The sequence below is a fragment of the Tiliqua scincoides genome, chromosome 1 (assembly GCF_035046505.1).
Source record: "Tiliqua scincoides isolate rTilSci1 chromosome 1, rTilSci1.hap2, whole genome shotgun sequence".
Lineage (NCBI taxonomy): Eukaryota > Metazoa > Chordata > Lepidosauria > Squamata > Scincidae > Tiliqua > Tiliqua scincoides.
The window spans coordinates 110,484,680-110,503,959 of NC_089821.1; the positions used below are offsets into that span (position 1 = coordinate 110,484,680).

The following is a 19,280-nucleotide window of genomic DNA, read 5'->3' on the forward strand; positions in this document are numbered from 1 at the left end:
ACATCAGTACACTGCTACAATGAAAGCCAATCCACAGGATTAGAAATGGCAGTGCAAGTGCTCCCTTGCAAAGAAATAAATATTCATTTGAATTAATAAGCAAGCAAGCAAGGACATGTGCCATCATATGATAGGACATTAGTATCCTCTCCTTTGTATTTATATATGGAGGAACACTTCCCAGAAAACCTCAGTAAATCACGAGCAGCTCCTTATGTTGAAATATACAGGTGTCTCCCCATAGCCACAGCGGATCGGTTCCAGGCCCCTGCGGATACGGAAACCACAGATAAGGGGAGACCCTATAAGTACAATACCTGCCCCCATTACCTTGCTTTTTTCATTAGCAAGCAGACATGTTTCTTGTTTTTAGAACAGGAATGTGACATGCAGGTAGTGTGCATGCAAGCTAGAGGGACATATTTAACAAGAAGGCAGGAGGGTCAGCACAGCAGGCAGAGCTGTGGCACACAAAAACCACCCACTGGGAAAGTCAACCATTCTGCCTTGACCCTCTTACTGCTATTTTGGGGCTTGTGAATGTCCTCGAAACCTGGAAATGGTGGTGATGTCACTGCATGATTTATTTTGCGTTATCACTACTTCTTTCCAGGTTTTGAGGATGTTACAAGCCAAGTAAGTTTGGGGAAAACTAGTCTTATGGTTTTGATACCTATTAATGCATTGCTTCACATATAATTCAAGAGCAGATCTTCTACTAACCCAGAGTCCTTTTAAACTATCTTCTGTCCTTGCTTTATGGAGGGTTGCTTCCATTTCATGCAAGGGATAAAAGATATGTGGATAACTCCTTTGTAAACAGGAGGCGGATAAAATTCCATTAATTATAGAGCACATTGAGACTTTGTTAAATCTGAAGTTTTCCCACTTCAAAATATTCAACCTATGCACTGACGTCTTAAAATATTTATTTCACACTATCTTCTTATTCAGTTCAAGCTACTTCCAGATCTAAAGTTGATCTTAAATTTCTAATTACTATGTACACACTACATAATCCCATGAGGAGTGCCATTCCTGGCATATTCATCTGAATCTTTTTTCTTCTTTTTTCCAGAAAGCAAGCCTTACTTATTGAAGTCCTTACTGTAAATGGGATCAGAATTCAACTCAAAGTAAGAGTTCTGTAACTCTTGTTTTCCAAATCTTTCACATTGCCCTGGGCATACAGCCAATTAATAACAAGCAGAAAGTTGGCTAAGTAGCAGCCAAAAGAGAACAGACCCTTTTGTTCTCTATTGCCCAACATGCCCTCACCACCTTGGACACAGGGAAAAAGCTCTTTCACTAGACTTATCAGGGAAAATTCAGTCAAGAACATGCATAAATGTGTGAACCAGCCTTATCACTTGATAGGTGCATCAACTGATAACTTGCATGTGTGAACAAGTCAAAAAAACCACAAACACGCACAATTTGCTTTCTCTGATGTAGGGAAAAGCCAGGCACTACTTCAAGTTGAATAAGGAAGCAGAGAGGAGTGGGAGAGGTTCTCCATGAGCTTTAAGAACTGAAATGTGCTACACCTCGAGGTTTCCAACCATTTGCAGGCTAGTTTATGAGCCACTTTGTGAATTAGTCCCAAGTTTGTTTGATAAAGTCAAGTAATGTACATGCTTGCAGGAACTAATCAAAAGTATGTTCTGATACCACAGATTTACAACAAGAAGTGAATGTGCTGTAAGGTGTAATATAGCCCAACAAAGATACTGCAGTTTTGTCCACTCAGGTGTAATCAATGCAAAGAAGTATTACCATCTCATGTATAGTAAAGAATAATCATGTTGATACTCTATGGATGACCAGCCCTTGAAAATTGAACTCTGGTCTCTCACAAATACCATTCACTCTACAATTGTGCTACAAATTGTGCCAATGTTTAACCTTTCTTCAATGCAGGGCCAACTCTTTAGCAAGCCATATTCTAATTTTATATCTCTAAACACTACCAAGAGCCATATTTTTATTAACACTTTGATGCTCATTTAATATCAGCCTACATATTCAACAAACTGACAGACACCGCTCAGTGGTAGCACAAGCTTTGAATGCAGAAGGTCTCAGACCAAATTACTGGAATCTGTAATTTATAAACAAACAAACAAGAAAAACACCCTTGGGTTGGGTTGCAGTGGTGGGAAATACCTTTACCTTATAGTGCCAGTACCTGACAGAGTATGTGGGTAGGGGGAGCAATACACAAGATCAATGGTCTAACTCTGTGTAAGGCGGTTTCATATGTCAGTGTCCCCCAATCTCTTTAAATTTGGGTATCACCCATTCCACATTGATTATTCCAAGCAATATTTTAGCTACTTAGGTCTATTATACCATCATCTCTTTTTATGTTAATTCATACCTTCATCTCTTTTTATATTAATTACTGTAATTTCTCTCTTTGAGGATTTATGTACAAGTATTCCAAATTTCAAGTTTGCTGTATTGCAGCTGTTCATCTTCTCACCTAAAAACAGAAGATAATATCCCATATTCATCTATTTACAGATGACAACTTTACAGTCAAGTAAACCCCAACTCCCCTTCTACTCACTAGCATCTGAGTTTTAAACATTTTTGTGCTAGTATTAAACACATGCCTGCAATGTTAGCATAAACTCGCATTCTGTGATCATGTGCTGCATAGCTGTTGGCAACTTTCTATCTTATTCATTTGCTTCATTCTTTGGAGCAGGTCATTGGTACGCAAAGCCAACGGCTCTGCTGCATCCATGACTACATCACTACATGATGTTCCAAATTCAGAATGTTAGTAAATGTTTCCCTGATGCTTTTAAAGATGCTTAAAAAAAAAGTCACTATCCTCATTAAAATTCCCCAACCACCCAGCCTAGTTCTCTAAGCACTTGTTCCTACTTACTCTGAACCAGTGATTTTCAAACTTTCTTCTTCCAGGAAATGCTTTGCATACCGACTTGCCTCTTACAAAAACCCCATCTATATTGAATCCATCCTGGATTCTGGCACATGTTCTAGGATGCACTCTCACTGCAACAAGGCAATGGGGAGGCCTGTTAAGACCTTGTATCATCCTGTGTGGACTGAGTGGATGCACTAACACAGTCCCAACACTTTCCTGGAGTTGTACATTACAGAGAAAGATCAATATTTGGCAACTGGTCATTGTAACTTGGCAACTATTACTGACCTTCTCAATCAGGAGCTTCAGGTTTCCCTGAGACACCGTTTGAAAATCAGTGGCCTAAAATCAGAATCTGAAGGAATCAGCAGTAACTTAATGTCCATAGATCTACGTATTTACCATGCCTAGGTTGTTCTCAGTCCATTCGTTTTAAGCATAATAAACTAGTAAACCAGGCACACTAAATAAGCTGGATATGGGCCACAGATCTTACACTGTACATCCCTGTAAGAATGCCTCTGTACATTACCCATTTCTGCACAGCCCACAAGTGTACACATTCGATCCCTGTTGCATATATGCAACGTTGGGCAGAAATGACATAAGCATCTTCAATTTTAATGCACATGTTCTCAAGAAAATATTCATACAGAAGATTTCATCTACACAGAAAACCACACAATAATGTATTAAACAATTGTGCTGGGGTGCCTAGAGCCCTGGTGCCCCTTGCACGGATCCCTCGGAGCATGCAGGACAGAGGCAGGAAAATCCCAGGAGCCCATTGTCCCCTGGGTGACAGGTAGGTGTGGTGCAGCTGTTGCTGGGGCCATTTCAAGTGCCCAGCCTTAGCCCGCGCCTGGATCTTCAAGCGCACCCACCCTCCCTATGTACAGTCTGAGATTAGCTGGCTGCTGTTTACAAGTTCAGGTAGGAATTTTTTGCTGTTAAATTGATTGGCCTTTGGTTAGCAGTTTTTTCACCTACCCCAGACTGCATTTGGACTGGGCTGGTCAGAAAGTGTTAACTGATGCAGTTTTCCTGGGTTAGGCTGGTGGGATGCTGGCAGGGTAGCCAGGAATGGGGGTGGCATGCATACCAAGGTTAGTAAAGTCAGAGTGGTCAGGATTGCTCTGACAACACTTGTCTGGGTTGGTGAGGTGGGTCGGTGAGCCCCTTGGCTGGTTTGAGCAAAGGCCAACTCAAGGCTTTGCCTGTGTGGATCGATGTTAGCCAGCTGCCTCGACCCTTCGGGGTGGCTATGGTAAGATAACCCAGTCTCCAACTGGGTGACGCTTTGAGTCAGTATGTCACATCCATGGGGTCTGGGGGAGGCAGACGGCTGGGCCATTTCTCCCAAATGACTAGTAGCCAGCAGCTTGTGGGGGTTCCTTCTTAGCTAGGTTTTCCCCGCTGCAGGTTATTGTTTGAATTTAATAAAAGTTATCAATCCAAGCCTCTGTCTCATGTGCTCAATGGGGGATGCCCACATAAGCTAATGTTTTAAGTCGAGATGAAGCTTGCACGGTACCATTAATTAAGAATATCACACTAATACAGTCCTTGATTTTCAAAAAAAACTGAGTTACTTATACATCTCACACTTATTCCATACACTGAAAGAACATTTCAAAATGTGAATGATCTTACTTACTGTATCTGTTACTGTTTCAAGAAACATTGGGATTTTTTGACAAAATAACTTCGGGATTTGATTCAGTTTTTCAAGCCCTGTGGATTTAAATTGGAATGTTACAACATTGCTTTTTTCCCCTTGCATTTTAATACATAATTTTTTTTCTTACATCTCAAGCATGAAACTCATAGTGAAATTGCAAGATAAGGTGATGCTTCCACTATATAGTTATTTGTGTATTTCCAAGTCATAAATGAAGATGAGGAAAGAAAACAAGGAAGTCATTTTTTCCTTCCTATTATTAAAACATCGCTTCCTGATTCTCAAGAGAGAATGGGGATTTGTGGGAAAATAATGAAAAGCAGAGCTCGCAAAGTGCATTTATAATATTTTCAAGCTGAAACTACATAAATACCAGGGGACAAAAACTACAAGAAAAGAAAGTTGCATCAGGGATGAAGGTTACTAGGAAACTGGAACAGTCATTATCTAAAAACCAATTTGCTAAAGTATGTACTGTACTCAAAATTCAGATTCTCCTGAACTCATACCAGCATACAAGGCAACACATGCTACTCCATTCAGGTCAACAGTGGAACCTTAAGGTAATAACTGTGTCATTTTTACTTAAATAAGTAATTCTCGGTTAATCAAAATAACTTCTTGTCAGGTAATTCAAGCAGGTGCAACAAAACATCAGAATTCACTTATGCCATGTTTAGACATTATTACAAATGGTGTCAAAGAGGTGGTATTCACATGGAGTCCTTGGATTTACATGCATTTCTCTATCTCCATCCCTTCATTTTCTATAGTAATTCTTGTACAGCAACAACACTGGTTTAGTCAGGAGTACACTTGCTACTACATTAACATTGCAAGAAGAACCGCCTCACAAAAGTATATACTTGTGACTGCAGAACATACCTGCTTACATAGGTTATTTGATTTTTCTCTGTAAACCACTTTGTGAACTTTTTGTTGAAAATCAATATATAAATACTGTTAATAATAAATAATAATAATACAGATTGAGTCTCATTATTCGTACAGGTTCCATTCCAAGCACTCAAGTGGATAGCAAAAAAAGATAAGAAAAAGATAAGAGTCATTAAGCAAACAATCAATCAGTCCTCCTCCAAGTGCTACAAAATTACTTCACTCACTTCCTCTCTTCACCAGTGCAATGTGATCACCTTTCTTTCATGTGCTCAGGGGGAAGGGAGAGGTCACCTGGAGAGAGAAGGATTGATGGATTGTCAGTCAGCTGCCCTCTCTCCTCTCTCTCTCATTAAGGAGGTTACTGTTAAAGGACTGTTCAATTTTTTAAACTGATTTTAAAGAGATGCATTTCTCCCCCTCTCCAGGGATCAGCATGTTCCTTCTCATCTGCAGTGGCCATTCGTGTTGAGTCAAATCCATATATAAAAAATCCATGCATAAAAAGGCTGGACCTGTAATAGGTCAACTCAGCATCAGAACCTTTCCCAACACACTGGTAACAGAAGACATATCTTCATCTTTTGAGCATCAATTACAGGTCCAGCCTATTTATACCCGGATTTTTTATATACGGATTTGACTCCAGAAGGAATGGCCCCTGCAAATGAGAAGGAATGTGCTGAAAGAAAGATACTTTGCATTGGTGAAGGGAGGGACTGAGTGAAGCCTTTCTAAGCACCTTGAGAGAGACTGATTGTTGGATTGTCGTCTTAATGACTCTTATCTTAACATCACAAAGGTCAACAAGGCTGTTTTTAAATCACCAGAGCAAAGAAACTTTGTTTTTTAAATTGATTTGCTATAGTTCGTTTTTTTGCCATCCATGTGAGTGCTTGGAATGGAACCCACACAAATAATGAGGCTCAACCTGTACATGTTTTCCGATCATGCTTTCAATGTGTATCTGGCCCAAAACACAGCCCAGGCCAAATTAGTACTACATATTAAATCAGTGGTGTCCAAACTGCACCACAGTGCCTCAGGCAATGGCACTGCCATGAGGAACTTACAGAAGCGATTTGGGACAGCCCCAGTAGCCTCTTCTTACCAGCTCTACTGGGCACCACCATCTTGGCTGGGCCATGTTCTTGTGCACTGCACAAGAGTTAAGTATTAATATTCTTTTTAATACAGTTAAAGTATTCTTCATTTGAAGATACTAAGAACAGCCAAGAGAAAATTTGTGTTCTAGATATTTTTAATTGATTCAAAAAGTACCATACCACCTCTTCACCACTCACACCTTTATTCATATAAAGGAAAAGTATCTGAAATATAGCTTTTCTATAAGTAATATTTATTCAAAATATACACAGCAAAAGGAAGAAGTCCAAACTAAGAAATTTCCAAGCAATTATGATTTTTCTGAGAAGCAAATTCATCCATCTTGTTTATAATTATTGGCCTGAATTTCTTCTTAGCTTCTCACTAAACAACTAAAGCGCTGCACAGGCTCCAAAACCCAACTCAAGCCTGAAACATAACCCTGCTCCATAGCACTGACACTGCTGAAGATACAACAAATGAATTTTTTGCTTTCTTCTGATGCTTTTCCAAGATTGTAACCATCACAGTTGTAATGGGTAGACTGGGCTGCCCCCACAAAAAGCACACGCACGCATTCTGGAAAGGTTGGTGGAATTCAAACTTTCACATCATCTTGTTCAGAGGCACTTCTTCTCTGTGTCAGGGTTGTGCATCAGGTCCAAACTCTAACATGAAGTTCTGGCAGCTAGAGCTGTGTTTGGTCTATTATTTGTTAATACCTTGCTTACTTGTCTCCTCTCTCAATTCATCTCTGTGAGGGTTTGTACATAGATCTGTCAAGACCAAACCGAAATACACAAGACTATTTGCTTTTGATCACCTAAGACGGGGTCCCCAAACCCCAGCCTGCAGACTCCCTCCATTCAGATCTCATTGAGCCTCCAGCCTTCAGAGGCTCCCCATGCACTGTAATCCTCTGGAGGCAAGGGAAGCTCTGCTCCCCTCACCTCCAGTGTTGGGGAGGCCGCATGTGGCCTCCCCAGTCTTCAGAATGACTTCTATGGCCTCTGAAAGACCTTAGAAGGTCACACCTGGTTCCCCCCCCCCAAGAGCCCCCATGTGGAGAGGCTGCAGAGGTCTGCTGGAGGAGGAGAGGCTGCAGGAGCCAGCTAGAAGATGAGAGTCTTCTCTAGGCTGGTTTGCAAGATATTTTCCTTCCCGCTTCCCTCAATTTTTAAAAAGTGCTTTTTGGGTTGGTTTGCAAGATATTTTCCTTCTCCCCCAGTCCCTCTTTTCTTTTCTTTTTTTTAAGTGTTTCTGGGCTGGTTTGCTAGATATTTTCTACCCCCATTTCCTTTTTTTTTTCTTTTTTTTTTTTCTTTCTTTTTGTTCTTTGGGGCTAGCTTGCAAGCTCTTTCCCTCTTTTCCCTCTGTTATTTTGAAAGTGCTTTGGACCTGGGGGGGAGGAATTATGCTTCTGGGGGACAAAACTCTTTTTTTTCTGGAAACTGCATTAAGTGCTTTGGGCTGCTTTTTCCAAGAGATCTTCCCTTCTAATTTTGGTGAACTGTGTTCTGAGAGACTTATTTCTTTTCATTTAAGTAAGCTTCTCTGGTGTATGGTGGGCCTTAGAGAAATCCTGGAAATTGCCTGTGATCTGCTGGTTCTGAGATATTTACTCCTGCACATTTAAGTAAGATGCTTGGAGAGATGGGGGTCCATTTAAGTGTGTTTTTAATTTCTGTGGTGGGGCTTGGAGAAATCCTGGAACTTTGAGCCCATTCATTCATTCATTCATTCATTCATTCATTCATCTAAGTTCCATCTCTAATATATTTATTCAAATTTATTTTTCCAGCCCTTGACACTGTGCCAGGCATAAGTCTGGGGACCCTTGACCTAAGAGATCACAGTTCTTTCCAGCTATTTACAAAGATACACATACAATACAATCACAAACATTTTCTACAAGACCAAAGAGGAAAGATCTGCACTAGAAGTTCTGGAAGAAAGAGTCTCTCGTTCTTTTTGCAGGAAATATTTTGTTTAAATACTACACTCCACAGAACATTTCCAATCACCTTAGCACACCAGAAGGCCTTTTTCTGTGATGCAATACAATTGTACAAACCAACCCCAAAGATATTCTCACAACTCAGTAGGAGGCAGTGAATTGCAATGTAGGTTTTGCTAATGTTCTTCAGCATTTTACAGTTACTGTGCAAGTGTTAGTATGTTACAGATATATTCAGTCTGCAGAAACTGGGAGTGGCTGGGGGAGGCAGGGAAAGAAAGAGAATGACACCCAACCCAATATTAGGATGAGGCCTTTGAAATCATTCCCTCAATTTTACTTTGCAGTCACCCTGCCCCTTACAATGTATCTGTCTCAGAGAATACAATGCTCTGTACAAAATAAATTATTTAGTGTAAAATTAAACTTCACCATGGTGATGAAAGAACAATGTAGCTGTTCTTGGCTGCTCCCTAACAAACATAATGGAGCAGGGAAAGGAAGAAGGAAATCAATGCTCACTAGATTACAACAGGAATGCCCGTAGGAAAAGGTACCTGCAGAACCACCATTTTCACAGGTGGAAATGACTGTGAAGATCCATTACACATCTTTGATGCAAGGAGATACAAAATATATGGCATTTAATTAGGATAACTGAATTGTTAGCTGGTTTTAGCCATTTATCCTCAAGTGACTCAAGATGCTTCACACACACACACACACACACACACAAATCACTCTTCCCCCTCTCTATTACCGGCACAAAATACTTCAGAAATGGAAGTGTTTTATTAAAGGTAACTCTCAGTCAGCCACCTTTCATCAGGCAGCATGGCGAGTACAAAAGAGAGGGGCAAAATTGCAGAGACAATGGACCAGTCCAAAAAATGGACAAGGAAACTGCAATTTGCAGGACTGATACCCTGAATCAACCACTCATGCTAAGTGAAGAAAATGCTAACACCAAGGCTCCACTATACATTGTAAAATGGCCAAAGAATGGTGCCCTGGGTTACACTTTAAGGAACAGTAACAAGCCACAATGTCAAAAGAAGCCACATCCATCTCCAGTCAAGGATTCCCTTCATTCATTCTTCATTCCCTCAGACACCAGTCTTCCCCCCCCCCAAACCTCCATGCTATCTGGGGTGATTTTTTTTTTAAGCCCAGTATGAAGTCTGGAAAACAACACAGCAAATTAAATGAGAAGTGGCCAAAGAAGGTAAAATGCTTCTTTCAAAGCCGAGTCAGAAGGAAGCAAGAGAGAGGCTGGTGCCTTTTCACACTCACCGCTAGCATTCAAGGCAGGGGGTTGGAAAGTGGCAACACAAAGGGAAGGGAAGGAGGGAGGGAAGGGGGAAGGACACAGCAGGCTGAATCTCCACGCAGCAGCGTGGGGTTGTTTCATCCCACGTATCTGTATCAAACCCACCCAAGTTGCAACTAAGAAACCTGTTGCTCCGAGCTGAACCCGGCGATGGTGTAAAGCGGAGCATAAGGACTGCGGAAGAAAAGGAGCCTCCGCTCCTGATTCTCGCCCAGGCAGGGAGAGAGAGAGACATTCAAGGCCACACACGCCCAGGTTTAGCAAGCAATCCTGCAGGGAAAGGGCGGAGTGGGTGTACACCGTGTCCACGTCCCTGCTGCTCCCTCCCCGCAGAGTCCCACCCCTGGAGCACTGGTCAGAAGGGAGGAGAAGCCATACCCAGCAAGCCCAGGGACTGCAGGGGCCCTCCACGTTGCAACCAGCGAAGGGAAAGCAAAAGCGCACTGGGGCCTGCTGCGCTCCAGCTCCCGCTCCCCTCCTGCCAGCAGCCGCCCAGCAAGCCCGGCCGAGCGCCGCGGAGACTCACCTGGGCCCACGGTGGCTGGCTCCGGGCGGCCGAGATGCGCCCTGGCGAAGCGAGAAAGGCGGAGCAAGGAGGCGGGCGGGGAAAAGCAAACCAGCCAGCCAGCAGCGCTCTCCGGGCGCGCGCTGCACCACTCAGCGCCCGGGCCTGCCGGACAAAAGCCGTGGCTGCTGCTGCAATTGCTGCCTTCACAGCGCCTGGCAGGCAGTGCGCACCTCTCCGCCACGGAGCCCGCCTACCCAGCCTCACAGCCCCTCGCCCAAGCCGGGGTGTGCTACTGAAGGCACCCCCAGCGTGGCTCAGGACAGGACACCAGGCGCTGCCATCATGCATTAGACACACAAATACACACACACGCCTGTGTGTGTGTGTGTGTGTGTGTGTGTGTGCTCGCTGCTGCTGCAGCTGCTTTGAGGCAGGGTCAGCCAAGACACTGCAATAACAAGCCCCACCCTGAAGGAAAACAATGCGCCGGCCAAGCCACCCGCCCTTTGCTCTCCTCTCCCCCCCTTCACACAGATGCACGCCTCTGTTGAACACTCTGACTCCATTCCCTCCCCCATCACAAAGACTCGACTGCTGGCTTCACTGTTCGTATGTGCACACGGGCACATTGAGACATCTTTTGGAGTGCAGCCCTACACACTCTTTCCTGAGGCTAAGGGCCCAATCCTATCCAACTTTCCAGCCCTGGTGTAGTCGTACCAATGAGGTGCATGCTGCATCTTGCGGTGGGAAGGTAGTTATGAAGGCTTCCGCAAGGTAAGGGAACATTTGTTCCTTTACTTTGGGGTTACACTGCAGCTGCACCAGGGCTGGAAAGTTGGATAGGATTGGGTCCTAAGGGACTCACCCAACTTTCCAACACTGGTGCACCCACAATGCCGCGCCAAAGTGAGAGGACAAACATATGTTCCCATATCAAGGAGACCTCAGTGACTGCCTCTCCCTCAGTGACTGGCTCTTCACTGCAGGGTGCAGCGTAAGCCCCATTGCCACAGTTGCACAAGCACTGGAAAATTGGATGGAATTGGGCCCTAAGATCCATCGTGCATAATGGTACTTGCTCCTGAGTAGACAAGTGTTGGACAGAGCTCTTAGACACTTATATAAAGAATAAAGGGAAAACTGACACGTGTATTTTAAAGTGCTTCACTTATTCAGAACCTTTCCACATTTCACATTATACACATAATTTACAAGTTCTGCTTTTCCCCACTGCTGTAACCCTTCACCTGGTGTGGCACGTAACATCCCACTTGTTATTTTTCTGCAGCAGGCATTCTATTTTAAGCAGTTTTAGACATCACACAATACCAACCCATGGATTAAGTTTACTCAGAAGGAGCTCCCAAATTTGAAATAAGGATTACAACAGTGACCTAGAGCAATGATTCTCAAAGTGTGCACCTGGGAGCCATGGGACTCCCTGAAAACCCTCCAGGTCTCCACAAACATAAGTAAGTGGCCACCATATGCTCGGTGCTGTGCCATACTGCACATGAGCCAGTGTTCTTCTGGGTCTTCCCGAGACTTCATTTCGGAGTATAAAGGGCTCTGGAGACCAAAGAATTTGAGAACAGGTATCTAGAGCAGGGCTGGACAAACTGTCAACTTTAGGAATCCTGGACCTTTAACAAGTGTATAGATGACACATCTCTAACTCTCCTGGAAACTCTGATCCCAAACCTCCACTGCCTTGTGGCTACATCCAGTTATGGAAAAGGCTTCAGGAGTTAACCTCGAGGCAAAATCCGGAGCCAGAGTCCTGAGGCAGTTCATGGCTGAACAAAGTCAGGTTCTGGCCACTCCTGCGACGCCGCTGGAACCAACCGTATTGCCTTCTGCCTTTCCATTGGACCATTTCAGCGATGTGGAGAGGAGGGATTTGCTGCATGGGTAACAGCCTATCCTCCATACTTACTTTACCCAGGCTTCGCGCACTGGAGAGGACACTCTGTTCCAGAACCACCAATCAGAGTGTGACACCATAGTCTTCCGAGACTGAAGAATGCCAACAACTCTCCTGGTTAAAGATGTGTCATCCCCCCCCCCCATCCACAGAGGAAGATCTTGAGCTAAAACTGTTTCTGTCCCGTCCCGTCCCCCCCAATCTTCTACTTTGATTGGAAGAGTTGAGAGTGAGGGAGTAAGAGAAAAAGATTATATAGTTCAAGGGAAGCATTTAAACCTGGAAGAATGAATAGAATAAGCTTTAATGGATATAAAAAAGAATACTGATCCTATTCTATTCCTTTAGGCCCAAATCCTAACCAACTTTTCAGCACTGCATAGTGGTGCCAATGGGGCAAGTACTGCATCTTGGATGGCATTTGGAAGTGGTTAGGATTGTGCCCTTAGTAACTTAAAATTGTAACATTCACAGCCCAATCCTACTCAGAAGTAAGCACCATTGTGCTCATTGGGGCCTACTCCCAGGAAAGTGAGTATAGGATTGTAGCCTCAATCAAGTAAAAAATGCTTGCCAGCCCCTTTGTGGGAATAGAACCCTTAACTTCTTTTCCCCTTCTTGTTTTGGGAAGGAAACCCTTTCTGTAGAAAGTATGCTGGGGTGGGGTAATGGTTTCTGGAAGGTGATAGGAGAAATGTTTGTAGAAAATATCCTCTTGGGTGCCATGAGCTCCATAGGAGGGATCAGCAAAGCCTGCTTGCTTTCCTGCATCATTAGACAAAGAACTTCTTCCTTTCACCCCGGTAACACTTCATGACCATGCTGATTATCCATTTCCCTAAAAACACTAATACAATTTGAAGTGTTAATACAGTATTAGCTCTAAAAAAATGTAAATGTTGAATCAGTGTAATACCATATCCCATCCATTTAAAACATTTTTTTACATAGTAAATGGCCAGCCATCCACTTCCACAAACGGTGGCCAACAAATGAGAAATGCTGATGCTCCGGCAGAAGTTCAAAGGTGGGCCAGAGGCAGGGTGACCAGATGTCATAACCACAAAAGAGAACAAGGTACCCCAAAATGTAAGACATCCAAGAAAAATGTAGGACAAAATAAGAGCTAAAAACCCTTGTATATTTATTTCATTTAATCTAAACACTATAACTAAACACTAAACACTATCTTACTTATTAAATGTTAAACTATATTACATATAATTTATTAAATGTATTTTAATAATTATAAGAAAAGGCTATGCGCTGTCTGCAGGAGTCTGCTCACAGGGAAAAGGAAAACTTTTCCTGGACACAAGGCTATAAAAGAGATCCTGGAAAAAGAGGATGTCTGGTCACCCTGACTCACCAAACACAAATGTCACTGATTTATTTTACCATGTAAACTGTTTTGTGAACTACTTGTTGACAAATGGCATACAGGTGGGACCTCAGTATCCACGGATTTGTTATCCACTGATTTGACTAACCACTGATACAGAGGTCCACCGCTAAATACCTTGAAACAAGGAAAAAAGCACCAAAATAAAATTTCCTATCTTTGCGCTGTTAAATAATTATAATTTCATTCCATTAGATTCCATTTTTCACCCCATCTAATGTCTGGATGTGGTATAGCATTTATACCAATGCATTCTGGGGTGACAACAGAGGAGCAAGAAATCTGAAATCCGGAATGGAACCCCAGTGGATAACAAGACATGACCTGTATAACTATTAAGAGTAATTATGCAAAACCCATGCCTATTTAAAACAAAACAAAAAACAGAAAAACTAGTTCCGTAGCAGTACCACTGTAGTCATCTTCTAACTGAGGTAATTACCTGTAATGGAAATAATGGTACATGCTTACTTTGTTTACCCCATTTCCAAACTCTTCCACCCCCTCTGTTGTCCCCTTTATGTAAATAGCTGTAAGTACTCCAGAGCAGGGAGCAGTCTTTCATTATATAAAGCACCATGCACACTTATGGCCCAGCAGTAGAGACACACAGTTGTCTCTACTGCTCTCCCTCTTCTTCTTTCCCATGCCTACTGCTGCCTTTTAAAAAACATGTAGTGCAGTAAGGAGAAAGAGCTGGCCAGACAAAGGTAAGAGTACGTTGCACCAGCCTCTTGCTTCTCTACCTATTTTTTCCTCAGATTTCTTTATCTCAATCTGTTGACTGATCTGCATTGTTCCTCCACCACCTTGCCTTTAGGCTCCTTGATCCTTGCCTTTTGTATCTCTTGGGATCTTTTCCAAGTCCTCAGTCTACTTCAAAGCTATTAATGTCCCTTCTGCCTGTGTGATGTTTTCATCCCAGTTCAACTAGCAATTTTCCCATTCCTTGAAGAAGATTGACTGCAGACATTCTGGCAGCTTTGCTCCCTAGGCCAGTGTTTCTCAAACTGTGGGTCGGGATCCACTAGGTGGGTCGCGAGCCAATTTCAGGTGGGTCCCCATTCATTATTTTATTTTTAATATATTAGACTTGATGCTACTATTGTATGTGACTGCATTTGGGGAAATGTTGCAGACCTGTACTTTTAACAAGCTACTATGTATATTCTTTTAACAATAATAGTAAATGAGACTTACTCCTGGGTAAGTGTGGGTAGGATTCAGCCTAGGACTGTTAAAAATTTTCCTGCTTGATAATGTCACTTCTGGTCATGACATCACCTCCGGTGGGTCCTGACAAAATTCTCATTCTAAAAAGTGGATCCTGGTGCTAAATGTGTGACAACCACTGCCCTTGGCAGTTGAAATATTTATGCTCATTCTGTGTCATTGCACCACTTCAGCCCTTGTTTTTTGACCAGCAAGAAAACTAGGCAAGATTGTGTCTGAGGGCACAATCCTAATCAGGTCTACTCAGAAGTAAGTCCTATTTTGTTCAATGGGGCTTACTCTCAGGAAAGTGTGGTTAGGATTGCAGCCTGAAGCTTCATTGCCAAAGATGCAGTACAGTGCCAACAGAGCACACTCAATAGTCTCCCAGAAGCCATGGAATATTGAGGAGTCAATTGGAAAAAAAAGTAACAGCAGGACATGAAAGTGTGAAGGAGTAACAATTGGCCTGTTTGAGCTAATTTATGGTTGGGAAGATACAGTATTTTGTTGCTGGTCTCTCCTTTTGAAACTCTCCTCTATATCAGTAGCAGTTTGCCATGTGACACCAGAGGGCCTGTAAATTAATGTCTGTGGTAAAGTTCAAGATAAACACTTCAAATTTGCAAACGAGAAGCTCAGAACCCACCATTTACAGAACATGAATTGCATACTTCACCATAGTCAATAGTGTGCCGTTTTTAATGTGACAGTCATGTATATTAATTTTGAAATGTGATTTTGTTAATACCTAGAATTAAGGCATCAAATGTCTAGTGTATTGATAAACTAAAAAGCAACAAACAATTTGATAGTTACTTTCATCCTGAAACTGACAATAAAAAGAGGAACACTTACTTACATATTCAGGGAAATTTTAGGATGGGTTTGATTTTATTGCAATGATGTTCCTGTAAACATCAGTCTAACTGGAGGGAAAGCTTTAGAACAGAAGAAGGTCTTACAGAATATCCTAAAGGTGATTAAACTGTGGATTAATCTAATCGCCTTTGGAAGTTAGTCCACAGAGCAATCCTTCTCAGTGAGAAAGATTTATCTCTGGCTCTCACAGGCTTTCCAAGCATTACCATCCTGAAGGTATGCAGCTTTCTCGATACATTACAACTAAAGAGCTGATATTAGTATCTGAGATAACTGATCCATTTGCATCTGAGACTGACAACAGGAAGAACTGGGTTCAGAGAACTCAGAACAATATAGTGGAGTGGAAGGAAGCATTTCACAAGGAAGCTCATCTCACTGCAGAACAAACCCAAATCTTCAAGATGGTCTGAGATGACAATTGTCTGACTTGTCCTCAGATGTAGGTGAGGATTCCCTTATCCTTACCTAACAAAAGAGAGAGGGAGAGAGAAAGTCTTGCACATAGAAAACTAATAATAATAAATAATAATAAAACTTTATTTTTATCCCGCCCTTCTCCCTAACGGGACCCAGGGCGGCTAACAACATATTAAAAAACAATAGAATTTAAAAAACATTAATACAAACAAATAAAAACATTTAAAAACACACTACAGGGCCATAAAAACAGTAGTCAGATTAAAAGAGTAAAAGAGCAGATCACCGAGGAATCAAGCCTGTAAAACTAAAAGATGTATAAAAAGTTAAGAAGGCCAGAAATCAGAAGGCTTGTTTAAACAACAGTGTTTTCAGGCCTCACCGAAAGCTCTCAAGAGAGGGAGCCATTCTCAAGTCAAGGGGAAGGGAGTTCCATAATGTTGGTGCCACTACCGAGAAGGCCCTATTTCTTGCAGCCACCCCCCTGGACCTCCTTGGGTGGCGGCACTTGCAAAAAGGCCTTCTCTGATGACCTGAGATGGCAAGCCGGATTGTACGGGAGTAGGTGGTCTCTAAGATATCCTGGCCCAGAGCAGTATAGGGCTTTAAAGGTCAAAACCAGCACCTTGAATTGGGCCCAGAAACGAATGGGCAGCCAATGCAGCCCCCGGAGAAGCGGGCTGACAGAGTCAAACCGCCTGGCTCCGGTGACCACACGGGCCGCCGCATTCTGTACTAATTGTAGTTTCCGAACCGTCTTCAGGGGCAGCCCCACATAGAGCGCGTTACAGTAATCTAACCTCGATGTCACCATGGCATGGATCACCGTGGCCAGGTCTGCACGATCCAAGTACGGTTGCAGCTGGCGCACCAGCCGAAGCTGAGCAAAGGCCCCCCTAGCCACAGCCGCCACCTGGGAATCCAGGAGCAGCTGCGAATCCAGGAGGACCCCCAAGCTGCGAACCTGCTCCTTCAGAGGGAGTGCAACCCCATTCAGAGCAAGTCGATAATCCAGCACCTGCATCGAGGATTTCCGAACCGGGAGAGCCTCTGTCTTATCCGGATTTAATTTCAGCTTGTTAGCCCCCATCCAGATCCTCATTGCTTCCAGGCAGCGCTCCAGGCCCTCATCCGCCACCTTGGAGTCTGGAGGAAAGGAGAGATAGAGCTGGGAGGTTGGGCTGGTGGGTGGTCTGGGCCCAGGAGGGGTAAGGTGCCAGAATCCAGCCAGATCCTAACCCTCTCCCAAGCAGCCTGAGCTTACATCATCCTGTTCAGATCTGCACCACCTATTTTGCCCCAGTAGGGTAGCTGCCACACAACATGGGATAAGGGAAAGTGATTCCCTTTAATCTGGCACCTCAGCCAGCCCCAGCCCTGTGCTGGATACACCACAGGCCAGTCGGCCTACCTGTTCCAGCACAAGTTGTCTTGTCTAGATTGGCCTTTACTCTTACCTGCCTGGTAGTAGTCATCAATAATCATGGGCCAATGAAGAAATGTCTTCAGATATCAGGACCCATTAACACTACAATACATTAAATGTAAATATTATAAATCAGAGTTTACCAACTCTCGTAAACTTCACCATCATAATCTAAAGTTATTTGAATTCTACCATCTAATACAGGGGTCTCCAAACCCTGGCCCAGGGGCCAGATGCGGCCCGCAGCAAGCCTCTTTCTGGCCCGAGGCCAACCTCTTGTCCGTGAAAGCCTCTGGCCCTCTCAACTGAATATGACCAGAACTGTGCTCTGATTGTGTCTATAGGGTGTTCTGAAAACCAGACAGGTTAAATGAATGAGCCCATTCATTCACTCATCTAAGTTCCATCTCTAATTTATTTATTTAAATTTTATATTGAAATTTTTTTTCGGTCCTCAACACCACACCAGATATTTGATGCGGCCCTCTGGCCAAAACATTTGGAGACCCCTGATCTAATATAATCTAAAAATAGAGGTGCAATGATGCAAAAAATGCAGGAATGGTCTGATAGTAACTGTTTCTGATGTAAGGATGAAGACTAAAATTTGCCTTTGAATAGTTGCTTCACCCCACCCCCTTAAAAATGCTGAAAATAGAAGATGGAGGAAATACGGTAAAAATGGTGATGAAGCCTGTAAGCTGTGCTGTGTAATAAAACAAGTGCCAATTACACATTGAAGTATTGCTCCCTTTCTCTGTTGCTGTCCAAAAATTAAACATGTTCAAATGCCTGAATTAATTGGATGGCATAGATACCATTTGGTTTAGATGGAAAGTCATTTGTTTTCATAATGGAGGAGAGAGCTTACTTTGTAGCATAGCAGCAGTAGGCTTGTTTTTCTTTCTATTTTTGTTTAAAGTTGGAAGGAGTAGCAGAACTCTTTCTGGTAGCTGTCTTTGGCAATGGCTATTTCCTCCCATGCCCTGGATGTTGCATCTTCCCAACACTTAATAGCAGGGGTGTCCAAAGCTTTTGGCAGGAGGGCCACATCATCTCTCAGACACTGTGTCGGGGGCCAGGGAAAAAAAAATTAATTTACATTTAAAATTTAAATAAATTTACATAAGTTTACATAAATAAATATATTAAAGATGAACTTCTATGAATGCATAAAAGTCTTGCAATAGCTCAAGGCCTATAAAAGGCCTTGCACAAAGCAAGGCCGGCCTTTCCTTTGCTTCTGCTACTGCATCACAGACGTGAAACAGCAAGCAGTGGAGGAAGCCCTCATCCCACAGCCCATACAAGAGGTCAAACAGTCACCCTCATGCTGAGAGCAGTTGTGTCGGGCCAATGCAGGCTCCAACAAATCTCCTGAGGGCCGGAGGCTCATTGGAGACTGGGGGCTCCCTGAGGGCCGCATTGAGAGGCCTTGAGGGCCGCATGTGGCCCCAGGGCCGGGGTTTGGGCACTCCTGCCTTATAGGAAAAAAAAAAAAAAGAGAACCTTTCACAAAAAAATGAGTGGCCTCCTCTATTGGAAGCTTCCCCCCCACCCCATCCCACCAAGGCCTGCAGTAATGAAACCTCCAGGGCACTGTGGGGGAAAAGGGGGCTGCCATCAAAGGCA

The 19,280-nt window shown here is 43.2% G+C and overlaps 1 protein-coding gene across 7 annotated transcripts in view; it reads right to left on the reverse strand.

Moving 5' to 3' along the window:
- The window catches only part of SESTD1 (SEC14 and spectrin domain containing 1), an 81,449-nt gene extending 70,775 nt beyond the window's left edge, over nt 1-10,674 (reverse strand). For 2 of the 7 annotated variants that reach the window (XM_066612350.1, XM_066612348.1), the window contains exons 1-3: nt 10,398-10,674; nt 4,557-4,633; nt 2,381-2,485 (exon numbers count right to left, since the gene is read on the reverse strand). In XM_066612350.1, the coding sequence (XP_066468447.1) occupies nt 2,381-2,477 (97 nt within the window). In that variant the 5' untranslated portion in view covers nt 2,478-2,485; nt 4,557-4,633; nt 10,398-10,674. Of the gene's footprint in view, nt 1-2,380; nt 2,486-4,556; nt 4,634-9,834; nt 9,857-10,397 lie in introns of those variants that run through there. The other 5 variants (XM_066612355.1, XM_066612351.1, XM_066612349.1 and 2 more) reach the window with 4 other exon arrangements.
- Between the last annotated feature and the right edge of the window lie 8,606 nt (nt 10,675-19,280).